We start from the raw sequence: 16,846 nt of genomic DNA, 5'->3' as shown, positions 1-16,846 counted from the left end.
CTGCTGATCAAAGAACGCTGTTAGCGGTGTTATCGATCGATGATACGCCCGAAAAGTAAAGTACCCGCGATCAAATTGATGTCATGAGCCTCCCTATCTTCAGTATGATCTCATTTGTCTGAAAACGACTGGCTTTATTAATAAAAAAAGACCTTAAATTACGAGGAATCTAGCTGTCTTAGATAGCCTTTTTTGTCCTTGATCTCAATGCTAATCAAGATTAATACTTTCTCATGAGACACTCCGGAGTAACTCAGCAATCAGAGCCAAATTTTTGCCCGTGAAGTGTCGGTGTCTCCCGTTACTGCCCTAGTTGATATTCGTGTTAGAGACACTGAGACTAGTTTTGCGACAGAAACCCCCACGAAGCAGTATAGATTTGCAAAAATTAAAGACGAATGAAATTATAGCCGATTGCAAGTAGAGAAACGTTTGCAGCTGAATCCAAGTAGAGAATTGTTTGCATTTTTTTTTCGTTCGGGTTGATATAATTAGATTTGAATGCCTTTTTTTCTTCAAAAGTTTATGAAATGCGGTGTCATTAATAAAAAGACAAAAATTAATTGGGCTAGAGTGAGATTGTGCGTTGTAATCCTAAAACCAACCAAACTTTGCATCAGAGGCTTTAGATGGAATCTCTTTTGTATTTGTAAAAACCAAATCTCAGTCGCCCGAGGAGGAAAATAACACTTTGTTCTACGTATTTAGAGAACCAAAAGGTACAAAAGTGATGAATGCCATTTTAAATTGAAGTTAAGAGGACAATTTTGCAGACCAGTGAAGGAAAAAAAGTTTTCTTCTTAAAAACATACAGTAGTTGAAATAAATCAAACGTCTCCGTCTCCGATAGCGAAGCAGTCGATTATTTATAGCGGTTTAATTCAAGTGTATAAGTTAGATTTCAAACGAAGTGTAATTTTTCGCCCTCAAGTTTTTTGTCCTAATTTAGGACACTAAATTTGGGGCAAAAAATTAGATTTTTACTTCTTCAAGTCCAAATCGGATCTTTCAAACTAAGCTCTCTGCCTCGAAGTTTTAGTGACCTATTAAATCGTACCCTGGGATCTCTAAGATACCTGAAAAGTAATATTACTGAGTGCACGGAGCTTTTGGTGTTAATAGTTGACATGATTACAGTCTCTACTATTTGTGAACCCGTGAGACGGTATAGTCGTTCACAAACATGTGCGGTTTAACTCACCCAACGAGAGCTGGAAGCACTGCTTCTGACAGAATTGAGGAAAAAATAAACGACCTCATATATATCTTTACGTAAGCTATAGCAATGTGAGCCCAGTGAAATGAAACTTGAAACATCTTGATAAGAAGCATATTAAAACTTGACAAATCTTGATAAGATCTTGGTAAGATTCTTGGTAAAACGTCAAGATATGTACGGACATGCAAGATCTTTGCAAGAAACTCAAGAAATAAGATCTTGATAAGATAAACAAGAAAGAATCTTCAAGATCTTAGCAATGTAAGTAATGTGCTCAAAAGGGTTGCAGTTTGAGTAGGAAACGATCGTGAAAGCAGTGAGGTGATAAGAGATCAGCGCATTTTTGAACAAAATTTCAACATATCCACCTCTTTTCTTTCATAATTATTCGCTGAAAATACACTGATACTTCACCCGGGTGATGGCAATGTGTTTGCGTATCAAAATTGGTGTTTTTTAAATTCATTGATTCAGTACTGAATCAGAGCTGATATTCTCTGGAACTATGCTCAGTTCTGTGCAGTAACAATTCATGATGTTTCTTTTCAAAGTTACAAATCTTTCCTGATGAGACTGTATGTTTATGTAGATCCTGGCTACATTGTGTCTATCTGTGATGTGTACTCTGTCCAGTATTGGACTGGTCATTGTCAGCACATATGCACTCGCTAATCGCAAGGGCACGTAAGTGTTAACCCCCCCCCCCTCCCTCCCTCCCACCCCCCACCCAACCGGAGATTGTCCCCAAAAATACAAGATTATAAAACTTGACCGTTTCATTCTTGAATTTCCCAGAGTGATGTCGGCGACTGAAAACAAATATCTGTCTTGGCAACTTGTGCTTGCCCGTAAATAGTTGACACGTTCGTGTTCATTCGAAAAATCCTCCATAGTTTAAAATTGGAAGATTTGTACAAAGTGGGCGCTTAAAAGGATACTTCCCATTACAGCCCCACCAAGCCCATCCCACCACCCTCCCCCGCATTAGTGTGCATATAAAGTGTAGCCCGTACTACTGTAAATCGATCATGATGGGGGCTATTTTGGTGGAGGGGAGGCTATGATGGGAAAGACCTTTAATAGAGTGGGAAATTTTGTTTAGGTTTGATTACGTCAGAACTGGTGTCACACAGAGGCGTTACTATCAAAGCACAGCTGTAAGTTATTCAATTGTTTCAACCTGAAATGCTTTCTTTCACACTTCTCTCCTTTACAAAAATCAGAATGTACGATAGATTAATATAATAATCTAGATAACACAAGTTACAGTTTGTGATAGCATAAAAGTTACGCTCGCTGCAATAAAGGTTTTCTTCTCTGCCTTATAGACCTGCATCAATAAGAAAAAAGGACACGGCACAAATTACTTCGAAAACTTTCAATTCATTTTTGAAAATACCACCACGTCAAATTGTTGGTATTTTTGGTTGTTAACGAATAAATGCATCATGATTAAAAAAATATCTACCCTGGTGGAGGTCCCAGACATAATCAATTATGTCCAGACCATCCCAGAGGAAAATGCATATGTCCAGACTTCCGCGCGTTCATGTTCACCAGAATCTCGTGCGTTCTAGTTCATGCTTTTGTGTGTTCACCACACTTTCGTGCTTCCATGTTCAGACTTTCTGCGTTCGCCAGAATTTCGCGCATTCACCAGACTTTCGTAAGTTCAACGGAATTACATGCGTTCATGTTTAGACTTTCGCCCCCTTTTTTAGTTGATTCCAGACTTGATATTTCTCAATGCAATTTTGAGGTAGTTTTTCTTGTTCTTTTTCGATGTAGTTTTTAAGCCTGAGATCCATCCCCCTCTTGGGTTCTTGCAGAGTTTTTAATAATAATTTTATTACCATTATAGGGAAGTCTATGAGAAAAATGAGAAAAATTATATAGCTTGGAAACTGCAAACAATTTTCCATAGTTTTTAGAAAACGCTTTTGTGTTTATTTGCATTTGTTTGAAAGAGATTGTTAGATTACCAGAATGCGCATTTTTGATCTAATCAAATAGTTTTTCTATCAAATGGTTGTGAGAATTGCACCACCTATAATTGCTGAAAGTGATATTCATAATCATAGTTAGCATATAAAATATTTATTAGGTCCTCTAAATGTGGATTAGCTATAAAGAGAAAATAGCTGTACTTATTAAATTTACAAAAACAAAATACATACAAAAAAATTATGCAATATATACAACAGAAAACCTTTTGGTTGTCGGCAGCGAAATACCTAAGCTTATGATGTCACAAAAACGCTATTTTTTTGCACACACTTTTGAAGTGTTTGATTTTTCTGGCAATTTTTTCCTGAAAGACGACACAAAAGAATCATCATCCAAAAATGTCGGAAGCAAATTTTTGCATGTGGTTTATAGGAAAATCTATTGATTTTGTAATTACGCTTTGCCTAGTTTCATCAACATAGGCTGCTTCTTGCAAAAAAAGTTGTTAATTAGCATTTCGAGGTCTTTTACATTAGTTCAAACGAAAAACTTCAATGGTGAAACTCCAAAAAATTTAATTTTAAGTGCAGTATTTACGAGTCTAATTAGCAATCGGTTTCCTTGCACAGCAATTGGTTTTCTTTTTTATTTGCTATTGCTTCCTGGGTTAGTAACTCTGCGCCTTGAAAGTACTTTTTTTGTTACCAACCCAGGCGCATCAAGATATTTACCGATAATTTTTTTTTTGTGAAAACTTTTCGCTCAAATTTTGCTCGGTTTTTTAGAAAGTTTTTAGAGTAAATAAAAATACCTGGTCATTTGAAAGATTGAGAATCAGCTAAAATTCTTTTTTGGAGTTATTATTTTTCCATGCGTTGCCACTTTTCCAGTTGCTGCAGTAACATGCTTTCAAAAACAGGGCTTGTCACTTCTGCGAAGAGTTTTGTCATAAATAATTTAATATTGAATGCAACGACAAAGAGACAAAATTTACATTTTTGGATTTTTTTCTCAATACTGGTAAATCAGTCAATCAACCTGTCAATCAGGTAGATGATTTCGTTTCATTAAAGAAGATAGTTCTGTTTGTTATCAACTTAGGTTATAATCAATCAACTCTACTCTGAAATAAATGCCATTTTGGGGATTTATGATTTGAGATAGTCTATGCTATGAGGCTAAAAAATATATTTAATTTTTCAATGAAAGTTTTAAATATTTGGTTTTACAAAGAATTTGCCTCGTATTTTGAATTTTCATAGCTTGAATATGGCAATTTTGTGGGAAAATATGGCGAAGTGGCGACTGCAGGTTAGCTATTTTTCGCAATTTTACGTCATGTGTTTTTGGATTTTCTTACTTATCGTGACAACTAGGACTTATATTTTCATTTTAGCATAATGACTGACCCATGAAAAAATGAACAATAGGAAGTCCAAATAAGTTTTCTTTCTCTAGACTCCCCTTTTAAACCGATCAGCCAAGAGTACTGGTTTCCTTTTTCAAAATTTCTGAGTTATTTGGGAGTAATAAACCAAAGTTAATTGGTACTAGTAAGTTGGTACCAGTAATTGATCCGCGATGTATCCAATTGATTTTTTTAGAGTTCTGGCCAATATTTCTGTATATTAATTTCTTCATTATGTTCCAAGGAATTGCATTTTAAGTCAATATTAATAAAGGGAAAACATGGCAGGTTACTCACTTTTTTTGGTTTGCAAACAAGTCAAGATTTTTTTTTGCATTTTCGCGTAAATTTTGAAAGAAAAAAATTAAACTGTATACGGCAAAAAAATTGAAAAAAAATGAAAAGTAAACGGCACCCCATTATAGTTCGCCCCACAAATAAGGGGTTATTTTTCAGGATTCCAAGACCACAAATTATTAAAACAAACCTCTAGAAATGTATAATCTGACAAACCTCTAGAAATGGCTGGAATCAAGAAAAGTTTTAAAATTGGGTCAAAATCTGATCATGCTTTTTAATTGATGCTCGTCATCAATATTGAGCATCTCGAATCGAAACATCTTAAAATTTAGTTTAAAATCAAGCGAATATTCTTATCTCAACTAATTTCGAGAACTGACTGTCAAAGCAGACCGAATCAATCATCATATGATGCAAAAAAGAACTTACAAAAGATTTAAGAACAAAACTTTGAAAATTGATAAAATGAGCTAATTTGCAATTAGTGCTAATTTTATTGATGATATTTTTACGACTCGAAGAGGAGTATTGGAGAAGTCCTTTTTTATAATCAATTTTATTGGAGTGATTTTTGAAGCGGGAAATGAAACGCGTGAAAAAAATTGGGGTGATTTTGGGGCTGAACAAAAGTTAAGAGCGGAGTGAAAAGAGAGAGTGGTTTTTTGTTCATACCGCTGTTTTTGAGAGAGCGAGAAATTGATGTGTGAAAAAATTTTCTGAGCGAGCGAAAATTTTTTGTTCACGTGCGGCTTTTAAAAGCAGTTTTTTGCAATTTTTCTTGTTTATGAGGTTTGATTATGATATTGTGTTGGATTTGGGCTCGTTCTGATAGTAATTGAAGGTTTCAAGTAGTTAATTTGAGTTTTATGCTAATTTGGAGGGTTTTGATCATTTTTGCTGATTTTTAGACGAAATTTAATGATTGTTTGCCTGTTTTTTTGTATTAATGCTTTAAATGGTATTTTAATAGAAGCTTGTTACTTACGGAATATTCAGCTACCAATTGATTAAAGTTTTATTGGTGTAAATCGTTCTTTTCTTTGGAAAATTGACAGAAAAATAGAGAAATTTTAAACCATTTTTCTTATTTTTTTGCAGTTTTTTTCTTTTTTCTTAGTCTTAGACAAGTTTCTAAGCCTATTATGACTTGCTCATTGTTTTGCGAGCTTTCCATTGCTCTAATTGGAAAGGAATTTTACTCGGCTTTACGTTTCCTTGTACTATTAAAAAAACTCAAGTTAAAAAATTTAAGTTTTTGTAGCTTTTGTTCAATTTGTTTTTGAATGCCGTTTCTATTCTTCCTTAATTTTTTATGTCATTTTTGGAGGTTCAGGGTTCAGAATAGTTGTCCTAGTTGTGTAGCCAAAAGTATAGTAAATTTCAGTTTAATGCTAATTTGTAGATTTTTGATCAGTTTTGCTGATTTTTAGACAAAATTTAATGATTTTTTGCCTGTTTTTTTGTTTTAATGCTGTAAGTGGGATTTGGATAAAAGCTTGTTAAAAATATTCAGATACCATTTGACTAAAGTTTTCTTGGTATAACTCATTTTTTTGAGGAAAATTGACAGAAAAATTGAGAAATTTTAAAACCATCTTTCTTATTTTTTGAAGGTTTTCTTTTTTTTAATCTTAGACAAGTTTCTTAGCCTTTTATGATTTGCCCATTGTTTTGCGAGCTTTTCATTGCTCTAATTGCAAAGGAACTTTATTTGGCTTTATGTTTCCTTGTACTATAAAAAAACTCAAGTTGAAAAGTTTTTATAGTTTTTTTGTTCAATTTGTTTTTGAATGCCGTTTCTATTCTTCTTTAATTTTTTATGGCATTTATGGAGGTTCAGGGTTCACAATATTTGTTCAGTTGTTTAGTCATAAGGATGGGCAATTTTCTCCTTCGAGTCGTTTCCGGAATTCTTCCGGCTATGTTTTTTTATTTTTTTTGTTTAGGAGCGTTGTACCGATAATTGTACCAGCAATTGGCTAGTCTTAATGCTAGTAAGCTGCGGGTTCTTTGTCAACGGAGCTATCAGCATATATCTAAACGCAATACTCAAATCTCAGTTCGGATTAGCACGTCGTGAGGCATTGAAACGAAGAGCGGCGAATAACGCATCACGTGAACACATTCTGTCGTCAGCCAATCAGAATCACACTAAAGCCAATGGTCAAATTCCCAACGGCCACATTCCAAACGGGGATCCAAAAAACAACAACAGTGACAAAAATAAACAATATACTTCAATAGTGCCAAAATTGATCAAGCAAGCATCAACGCCAACAAAGCAGAAATCATCGTCATCTAAAGCGGTACGTATGTTGTTTATTAGCAGTTTTATTATATTTTGTCCATTATATTTTGTGAGTTGAATGTCTGAAAATGATTAAGCACTATAGAAGTGTTTTCTAAATGGGAATTGGTTATCAAAAATTTATATCAAAAGCAGAAAAAGTGACTAAATTTACAAGAAATGTGCTTCAACTCTTAATGGTTAACCCAGGTTTCATATTTTCCCTCGAGTTTTGGCGCATCTGTTTTTCTCCCTTTTTTTTTTTTTTTGGGGGGGGGGGGGGGGGAGAGGGGGGCTATAAAATTAAAAATTTTTTTGCAAAACTTTGTAATTTTTTAAATTTCAGAAGCGCAAGGCTGTGTCTGTAACAACAAACCCGTACATCGGATTTCAACTAGGAAAACTTATAACCGAAGAATATATCGAAGTACCGCTTGACTTGTTCAACACACTCAACCATCACCAATTGAGTAATCAACAGTCAATTTCGGCCAATTGCATAAGAGATGACGTTTCACCTCAGCCGAGATTAGGAGCTAGTTTACCAACTATTACGCAACAGGCGTCAGTGGAATTTTCCCCAAGCAGACTCGCTCTCGATCACGTGTACTCGCCTAGCCATATTGTGCAATCGCATTTTCAAAATGATGTAACACTTCCACGACTTGGATCAAATTCTTCAGAATCTTTAACAGCGTTCTTCGTAGCCAATCAGAGTTCAGGTAACAAAAGCTACTAAGAGCTCCATAAAAGAATCTTAGTAATCATACTAAGTCGTAAATGATTCTTAGTAGTCATACTAAGTCATATATGATTTTTATGGAATCTTGACAATCATACTAAGATCATAACAAAAACTTTTTATGCTCAAATTAAACCAAACAAACAAGTGTGAACAACGGTTAAGCTAGAAAATTCAAAAATGATATTAAAAAAACAATTTCATATACCAAGCCACCTTTGTGATCATACTAAGTCATATATATTGTTTTTATGGAAACTTGGTAATCATATTAAGAAAATACAAAAAAAACTTTTCTATGCCTAAATTAAACCATCAAACAAGTGTGACCAAAGGTTAAGCTAGCAACCAAAAACTGATCAAGTTAATAGCGAGACATCAATTAAACTCTTTCAATGGGTCTCATGTTTTTGCGAATAGGCTCGAATAGCTTTTTCGATCCATACAAAAGCCATATATACTTCTTTGTTATCATACAAAGATATTTTTCTTTGGTTCTCTCTAACCATACAAAGGGTGTGAATGGTTCTGATTAATCAGACAATTACCATATTTGATTCTTAGTAATCATAGCACATATGAATTTCAATAAAAGAAAGATCATATATGAATCTTAGTAATCATTGTAAGATCATACTAAGAAATTGTTTGTCTTATATGGAATTTTAAATGATTTTTGAGTGATTACAGAATGTTCATGCCGAGAATGTTCACAGATAAAGAAAACGGATCCCTATTTAGTATTTTTGATAGGGATTGAAAATTTAGGTAAGAAAGGATTGTCTGTTGTTTCAGATGTTGACAACAACGATGCGCGGAAAGACTTAGAGCTAACAACAAAATCTGACATTATCAGAACTCGAAAAACAGCCGATCGACTTTTCTCACCTGAGGAGAAAGAGACCCTTATTGATTTCGAATCTCCTCCGAGCGTAATTGGCTCTCCATTCTCAGCTTTCTCTCCTTTGGAAGTAAATCACATTCGCAGATTCAGCCACGATGTATAAATTAAAAATTGATATTTTTGTAAAATTCGGCAAATTTGTGCTGGCCCTACACTACTTAATGTTCTCTTAATCTATGATCAGTTCTATATGTCACAAAACTAAATTTTAGAGAAAAGATTCAGCTATGTATTTTCATGACGCTCGAAGCTCTTTCGAAGCTCTTTTTCGAAGCTCTTTACCATTTTGGCATTAAATGTGAGTGGAAAGCCTGCGCGGAGTGAGGTGATAAAAATATCAACCGCCTGGTCCAGACAAAAATTGGCTATTATCAGAGATCATATCGACAAAAATTGTCAGTGGTTCGAATTTGAGCAATTTTTTGTGAAGTAATTTGAATTATCAAAACCAATTGTCAAAACAAAAGATGTTTTGACATGTCCATTATCAGAAACAAAATACACCATGTTACCAAAAAGCTCCGTACAGATAAAAAATATTAAAAAAAGCAATACAAACATCAAATAATCTAACATTTTCAATTCAAATTATGTTTCCTAATAACGCGTCATTACACCTTTAGCTTTTTTGACATCGAGCAGACGGTTAGCATAGTTTTCCTACAGGTTTCTCACGACGTCTGGGTCAATTTCATTCCAAATTTCATACACTTTTTTCTCTAAATTTTCCCAAAAAGCTGTCTGTTTTCGTTATTGTTGCTTCAAAATTGCCCATAAATTTTCAATAGGATTCAGATCTGGACTGTATGCTAGGCATTCCAGTACCTTCCACTGGTTTTCTTGGAAAAAATTCCCGGTAATCTTCGATTTAAGTACAGGAGCATTATCTTGTTGAAAAATAATGTCCAGGAAATGCATTTTTTCTTCGTATATTTTCAAAATTTCCAAATAACCGACAACGTTTAGCTTGTTTGGAGACTTAACAAGCGATTTTCGTCTAGTTGACCGTATTGCACCCCAAAACATAAGTTATTGTTTGTCCGAACTCAAATTTTTTGTGTTTTTTTTTTCAAGAAATCTTGTTCCATTTCTTCAAAAAACTATAACAATTCCGTCAATGGAGATGCAAACCCTTGTTTCATCAGTCAAAATAACATTTTCCCAGGACGAGAACGACTTCTTTGGCATACTGATAGTCCATTTTGAAGGAAAATACTTGCTTTTCGTATTCAAACTGACCTTTTTGCATCATTTCTTGAAAAAACGCCATATTTTTGAGAATTCGCGTAACGTACCTCTGGAAATTGAATCCTAGCAAGAGAAAGCGTTACGAGTTACTGTAATGCGCTCCAGTGAAGTTTTGGGATCTTTCAAAACATCGTTAATTAACTTTAATTTGTATTTTTTTGGGGGTCCGCCGTTTGATTTTTGAGCCTCCAAACTGTTATTTTTCAAGTAACGTTTGTATGCATATTGTTCACTGGATCTCGATTTCAAGTTGAGTTGCTTTCGTTTTTTCGTCCATGAAAATTCGACGCGCAACAACTTGGCAAACAGTGAAAGAACAAAGCGGTTTAACCATCTTTTCTGTTTAAGCGGAGAAAACGAGAATTATATTTCTCTTAAAACTTCTAAGTTTCACGCTTTTTTTCACGCCTTAGCGCAAATTATACATAAGGAGCATAAATCATGCTTTAAAAGAAGAAATCATGCTGTACGTATCTTTTTGGTACCGAAGTGTAATTCGCACAGTGCTCAAAGTATTTACATTTGCGCTTCAAAATTTTGCTTTCTCTGAGAACCCACGTTTTCTTTCAGAGTTTATTAGTTCATGCTTTACAGGATTCTGTATCACAAAAGGATGAACCAGACCGTGTTCTTAACTTCTAGATAAAAGACCCAGACAATATTTGTCAGATAATATTTCGAACAGCTCAACCCGGTTGGTTCAGGTCCTCGATCGAAATGTCTTAAAATAGCCATCCCAGACTGAACTGACTTCTGGTCAGACCATGCCAGACTAAATTGTTATGTGATCAGTACATCACAGTTTGAACTGAACTGGCCTTTGATTAAATCATCCGGGACCGAATTGATATTTAATCAACTTTTGCATGCACTCGACGAGCTCTCAAAACCATCTTCGATGAAGCCACCTGAGATTAGCTATTAAGTGCCACTCTGATTTCGAATCTCTGCGACCGTAGAGGTTCCAGATCTGAATGCATCCAAACTCATATTTGGTTGGTATCTGTGCAAGAAAGATCTAGTACTAAACAATTATTTAACAATAAATCCTTATCGGTACAACTTTTTCAAACCTTGCAGTAGTCAAACTCGAATCAAATTTTAAGTCTCTTGAATCACTATCAAAAGATTGTGGTGCGTCATCTTGAAAGAGTCTTGGTTATTCTTAGCAGATAAGTGTTGTTTTTATAAGGGTCGTAGTTCTACTGTTTTTGTTGTTGGCACTGTCCACTACAAATGTATGCAATTTTTTATGGAAGCAGTGTTTTTTTCAATGAAAATTCGCTAAAAATTGAGAATTCCAGTTCTTTCGGCGAAGTTCACTTCGGGTTTAGGTTTTTTCCGGAATCTTTCCGGCTATGTTCAATTTAACAGGTGACTTCACGTATCACAAGATGTAAAAGTTGGCGGCGCTCGTGCAAATACTGTGATTTTATTTTGTTGTTGAGTTTTTTTACATACCAGTTTTCCTAAGAGAATGGAAAAATTTGGTGTGTCAAATTATGCGCTAAGCGAGTTAAGCTTTTAGATCACATAAGTCCTTTCACAATCATTTTTTTAAAGTTTTAATACTAAACTTTTGTGTAAATTGTCTTTCTAATCAAAATTAGCAATTATTTGAAGATATCACTATGATAGATTCATGTTTGAGCTATCTTCGACATTTTGTCTATCTAGACGAGGCTTTTGTACATACTACAATGATTACTGCGGGTTCAATTAGTACTTGTGATACTATTTTGCTGACCTTTTGACGTGCTTGTATCTGTTTTTCAGCTGTGCGCTTTTAAAAATTTTTGATCAGGTTATAATAAATTTTGACGTAATAGTCCCTATTCCCAGTTATGCGTTTTACAGGTTTTTTTGTTTTATCTTCACGTGTGTGATACCTTACACCGTAAGGTATGCAGTTGAGTAACAAATGCTTGTCTAATTTAAGAATACTGGATTCGAGGTGCGAATCCACAATAATTTATGTAGCTTGAAATTACAGCTTTCAATTTACTGAGCAAGAGTATTACAATTGTAACTCTATTCTCACGGTAAGGAATACTGACTCGATTCCACTAAAAACTACTCCGAGGTCAAAACAAGAGAGATAGACAAGCAACTGAGTTGAAGATTGAACTGATAAAAGAATGAAGAATGAAATTAGTATAAGCAACAAAGTGAAAATTATAAACATATCTGAACAATTCACTTTTTAGTCGGAGGTAAGACTTACCTCAGTGATTAACTTTGAAGTTTACAATTAAGCTGAATGATATTATGACAGTAATAATTTAGTACATTTTCTGATCCTTTGATATATCTATATCACATATCCGCAACTTCGACAAAAATTTGAATAAGTTTTCAGTTTTTAAATATAAACAACATATTTACTGGCTATTATAAATAATAATTAACAGTTAAGATTGTTGAAAATAATTCTATGTTTGAAACAACAACATGAAAGATTGGAAACGTCATGGCTTTCCAAATTAATTAAATTGAAAGTGTTTACGAACAGTATACACAGACTAACTAAACGGAACTGCAAAATTTGAATAGCAAATGTAACACGAAAGTAGCATTGTTATAAAATTAGCAATTGGCTAACATTAACATAACATTTTCCTAAATAATACTAACATAACATCAAAAGTATTACGAGTGAATGACAATTTAAGACATTGACAAAAAAGTTAAAACTGCATGAATCTTAATTAAAGAAACAAAATTAATTGAATTGTTTTGAGAATGTTTCAAATTTGGTTTTCAGTGTCAAATCGCTCATGCTGACTTCCGTTTTGTAATCAGCATATTCGTACTCATAATATGGTGGAATATTTGTGAGTGGTCGGATTCGTGTATCCGGTGGGCTGACTACAGGAAAATCGAAGGAAGTTTGTACTAATGGCGGTTAGGACGCTTCTTCTTAGATTACTGTCTCGCTGACAGGGTTGGTAGGCCGCGCTCGTTTGGACATTGGTACTGATTCCTGATTGCTCACGGAACAGACTGAGCTTTTGAACCCATAGGAGTTCGGAGCTCGACGGTTTCGCTCGCCTTTGGAAGTTGTGGGGCTGGAAGTGGACGATGCGGCTGAAGTGTTTGGAGCTGCTGACAATTTTCGGCTGCAGTTTGTGGAGGGATGAGGCTTAGATGGTTTCCTCGTAGTCGTGGCGTTGGATATGTTGCTATTCACTGAAGATACTCCCGAAGTTTTGTCTGCCTGTCGGTGACGAAAACTAATATCACCCCTGTACTTCTTTTTGAGCTCCTTTGAGTGAGAAGCAATTTTTCCTCCTTAGTCTTATCATACTGAAGAGGGCGTCTTTGCGCATATTGCCAAAGATCTGTATTGCGTTCGGCCTTCGTACCGATTGTTGCAATATCACTGTTCCGTACTTTCACCTCGGGAACGCCTGGTTCTTTAATTACTGTTGTCGTGGGTGAAATACGAACCACCGTACTCCCAGGAGCCCACGTGTCCCATAGACCACGAAGGTCTTGTTTAGATCTGTTAGACACGTTCCTAGCCAATTTCACTTCCGGTGAGGTTTCGGATCGTGGTATTGGTTTGAGAGTTCTGCGTGAAGTATGAAGAGGGACACCGCTTTGTTCTTTTCACCATTGTATCTCCGGCCCGCAACCGCTTCGTCTTGGGTTACGGCTTCTTCAATGAGGATGTTGCCGATTTCGCCAGTCACTTATCCATTATCGTCAAGATAATCTTCAATCGGAACCGTATCAGCGTCTAATTAGTTATTTGGAATTTTGTCATAGGAAAGATTTGATGATTTTGGGACTATTTTTATATTACTGAGTGGTATAATTTGTTTTCTTCCAAAGTGTTCTTGAAAAAGTGTTACAATTTTTGTCTTTTGTTTGCATATACGTAATTGATATGCTTTATTGCATCTTTAGTTGTAAATTAATTAATTGTATTGGCTCATTTCAATCAGCTTAATTGTCTTTTGATTGTTATTATCAAACCTTCCACTTATCCAATCGCTCTATGATCGTTTGCGCTCAATCGCTCTATGATCGTAATCATTCCACAACTTCCGGGATGAGTCGGTTGTAGGGACTCGAGCGCTGCGTCCTGAATGGAGTTTGGAATAGCAACCCGTTTGTCGACACATACGCAGCCTGATAGGACATGTAGGTTGCGCCAGGTTGAGTGGAGGTAGAGTTTACATCCTGATATGTTCAACTGGTTTTGAATACCCATCTCAATGTTTATTGCCAGTTCCAACGCTTTCTTGGCCGTCCTCGTTTCCTTCAGCATTTCTCTTTGTATTTCTCCTTTTTGCATATTGGCGATAAATACATCTCAAATTATGGATTCCTTGTGACTGCCAAGGTCACAGTTCAGGGAAAGTTCTCGAAGGCATCCGTAAAACTTCTCTACTGGCTCCCTTTGAGTTATGAGGATTGTATGACGGTCAGTTATGTTCCTTTGTTTAGTGAAGAAATTGTCCAAGCTATACCGGGGGTCCTTCGTCGAGATCTGATCAATCTGCACCATTGGTTCTTAAAAGCCGAAAAATTGTCGGCCTTCCTTGCCAAGACTGAGGTATGTAAAGGAGAGAGTTTTGTAATCACAAATTTTCTACGGTCTACCGCCACACAATATACCCGCTGCTCCGATTTTCTGACATTTGTTGAGCCATGCAGGTTTGAGTTGCTCGTTACGAATTATGTGCTCTCTCCGAATTTGGGCCGTGCTGTTGTCCACATTTTCTTAAACTGGTTCAGGGGGAAAATTAACTTTGTTCGGGGTTGGTTCTCGTAATATGTCAAAAAGATGCCTTCTTTTGCGAGTGTTGCCAACTTCAGGATTATTCTCCATCGTTTGCATCTCAATGGAGGTTCTAGTGTTGATCGTTCCCAAAACGGTTCTCGCCCCAGAAAAGCTTGGTTTTTGGTGCTGACAGTGCAATGTGATACCTTATACCGTAGGGTATGCAGTTGAGTAGTAAATGCTTGTCTAATTTAATGATATTGGATTCGAGGTACAAATCCACTATATTTTACGTAGGTTGAAATTACAGCTTTCAATTTACTGAGCAAGGGTAATACAACTGTAAGACTATTCTCACGGTAGGGAAAATTGACTCGATTTCACTACAAACTATTCTCAGAAAAAACCAGGAGAGATTGAAAAGCAACTGAACTCGCGATTAGTTTGATAAGAGAATGAAATTAGTTTAAGCAACAAAGTGGGAAGGAAGTAAGAACATATCTGAACACTTGACTTTTTAGTTGGAGGCAAAACTTACCTCAGTGAATAACTCAGAAGTTCACAATTGAACTGAACGATTTTATGACAGTTTTAGTTCAATTTTGTGATCCTTTGATATATCTATATCCCAACGTGTTTTAAAGGAATCCCTTTTAGTAAGAAACGCTTGAATATTTGATAGGCCAGACTTTAATGATATAAATAAAACTTTTTTTAAACAAAAGTTATACGGTTTTTTTCGGTTTTGGTTTTCTGTTTTAGTTAATCTTTAAAGTGTCATAAGCTAACTGGGTATATAATGATCTATCTGTGAGAGAACTAGTGATGAGACGTGGCAATTTGTCCAGAATTTTCTGAGAACTTTTGTTTCTTTGTTTTGACAGGTATTGTTTTTGTTGTTATGACCGCAGAGTAGCAAGTCTTTCTTTGAACCAAAATAGCTGCCTTACCTGGTCAGTTGAGCATGAAAAAATTTGTCGCAACCAGTGAAAATTTTTCAAGATCAAGATAAAAGATTTTTTTGATCTTTTAAAAAAGTCTCTGGGGTCTCGTTTAAAAACTCGAATGGTTTGAACGTTTTAAACAGTTTGATATAAATTTATCTCGATTCTGAGGATCGTTTTACTTCGAGTCCATTTCAAAATTGAGTCCATTTCAAATATAAATTTTGTGTACGAGGAATTCAAATGATTGCAGCAGTTGAAAAGAAGTTTTTCAGTCAATCGACTGAACACACGTCAAAATCAGGGAGGGAATTCAAAGCGGCTTCCTGTTCATGCATCTTTCTGTGAGACATATACAGAAAAAACTGGGTACAAAAACTTTTGAGTTAAGCGACCGATATATTTTTTGATCACATGCGGTTTTTCACTGCCAGTTTCAGCATTAACTTTAAATTCAGTTAGAACCAAAGGTGTGTGTGCTCTTATTTTCTAAGTTAACGATAGAGTGAGTTCGATTAAAATCACTCCAGTTGCTCTACAGACCTTAAAAATACACTCAAATAGAAAAACCGCTTAAACGACAGAAACCACAACATTCATCTAAACCCAAAAAAAGCTTTTAAAAATCGAAGGAGATTACAATAACATTTAAAATGCGTTTTTGCTCGATCAACACAAGAAAGTACCCAGTAATAGACAAATAGGAGCCTTCAAATCCTATTTTTACCTATGATAACGAACAGCCACAATTTGAAGATTATTATATTAATAACAATGCTGATTAATTTATTTAACATTTTAGAGCATGTAGATATCTAACCTTAAGGTTATAGTCTGAGTAATTTACATGTTTCAAAAAAATTCAATTATAATCAAAGGTGTGGGCGGTCTGATGTTTTCAAGCTAATAGTAGAACGTTTAAAAATGTTTTCATTAATTGAAGCAAATATTATGCTCTAATTGAGTTCTTTTGGACTACGTTGTCCTATTGGACGCATTTTAAATGTTATTGTAATCTCCTTCAATTTTTAAAAGTTTTTTTTTGGGCTTAGATAAATGTTGCGGTTTTTGTCCTTTAAGCGGTTTTTCTAAATGAGTGCATTTTTAATGTTTGT

The 16,846-nt window shown here is 35.2% G+C and overlaps 2 protein-coding genes across 6 annotated transcripts in view; one reads left to right on the top strand and one right to left on the bottom strand.

The window, feature by feature from the left end:
* Window positions 1-9,035, top strand: part of LOC142354569 (uncharacterized) — a 63,244-nt gene extending 54,209 nt beyond the window's left edge. For all 5 annotated transcript variants that reach the window (XM_075406892.1, XM_075406893.1, XM_075406894.1 and 2 more), the window contains 5 exons: window positions 1,809-1,903; window positions 2,322-2,376; window positions 6,821-7,180; window positions 7,508-7,883; window positions 8,699-9,035. In XM_075406892.1, coding sequence (XP_075263007.1) covers window positions 1,809-1,903; window positions 2,322-2,376; window positions 6,821-7,180; window positions 7,508-7,883; window positions 8,699-8,910 — 1,098 coding nt within the window. In that variant the 3' untranslated portion in view covers window positions 8,911-9,035. The remainder of the gene's footprint in view (window positions 1-1,808; window positions 1,904-2,321; window positions 2,377-6,820; window positions 7,181-7,507; window positions 7,884-8,698) is intronic.
* The window catches only part of LOC142354486 (uncharacterized), a 161,701-nt gene that overhangs the window by 116,055 nt on the left and 28,800 nt on the right, over window positions 1-16,846 (bottom strand). The window lies entirely within an intron of this gene.

The sequence above is a fragment of the Convolutriloba macropyga genome, chromosome 15, assembly GCF_964194025.1.
Source record: "Convolutriloba macropyga chromosome 15, txConMacr16.3, whole genome shotgun sequence".
In the NCBI taxonomy this organism is placed as follows: domain Eukaryota; kingdom Metazoa; phylum Xenacoelomorpha; order Acoela; family Convolutidae; genus Convolutriloba; species Convolutriloba macropyga.
Note: the sequence above shows the minus strand (reverse complement) of the source record. Positions and strands in the feature narration are given on the sequence as shown.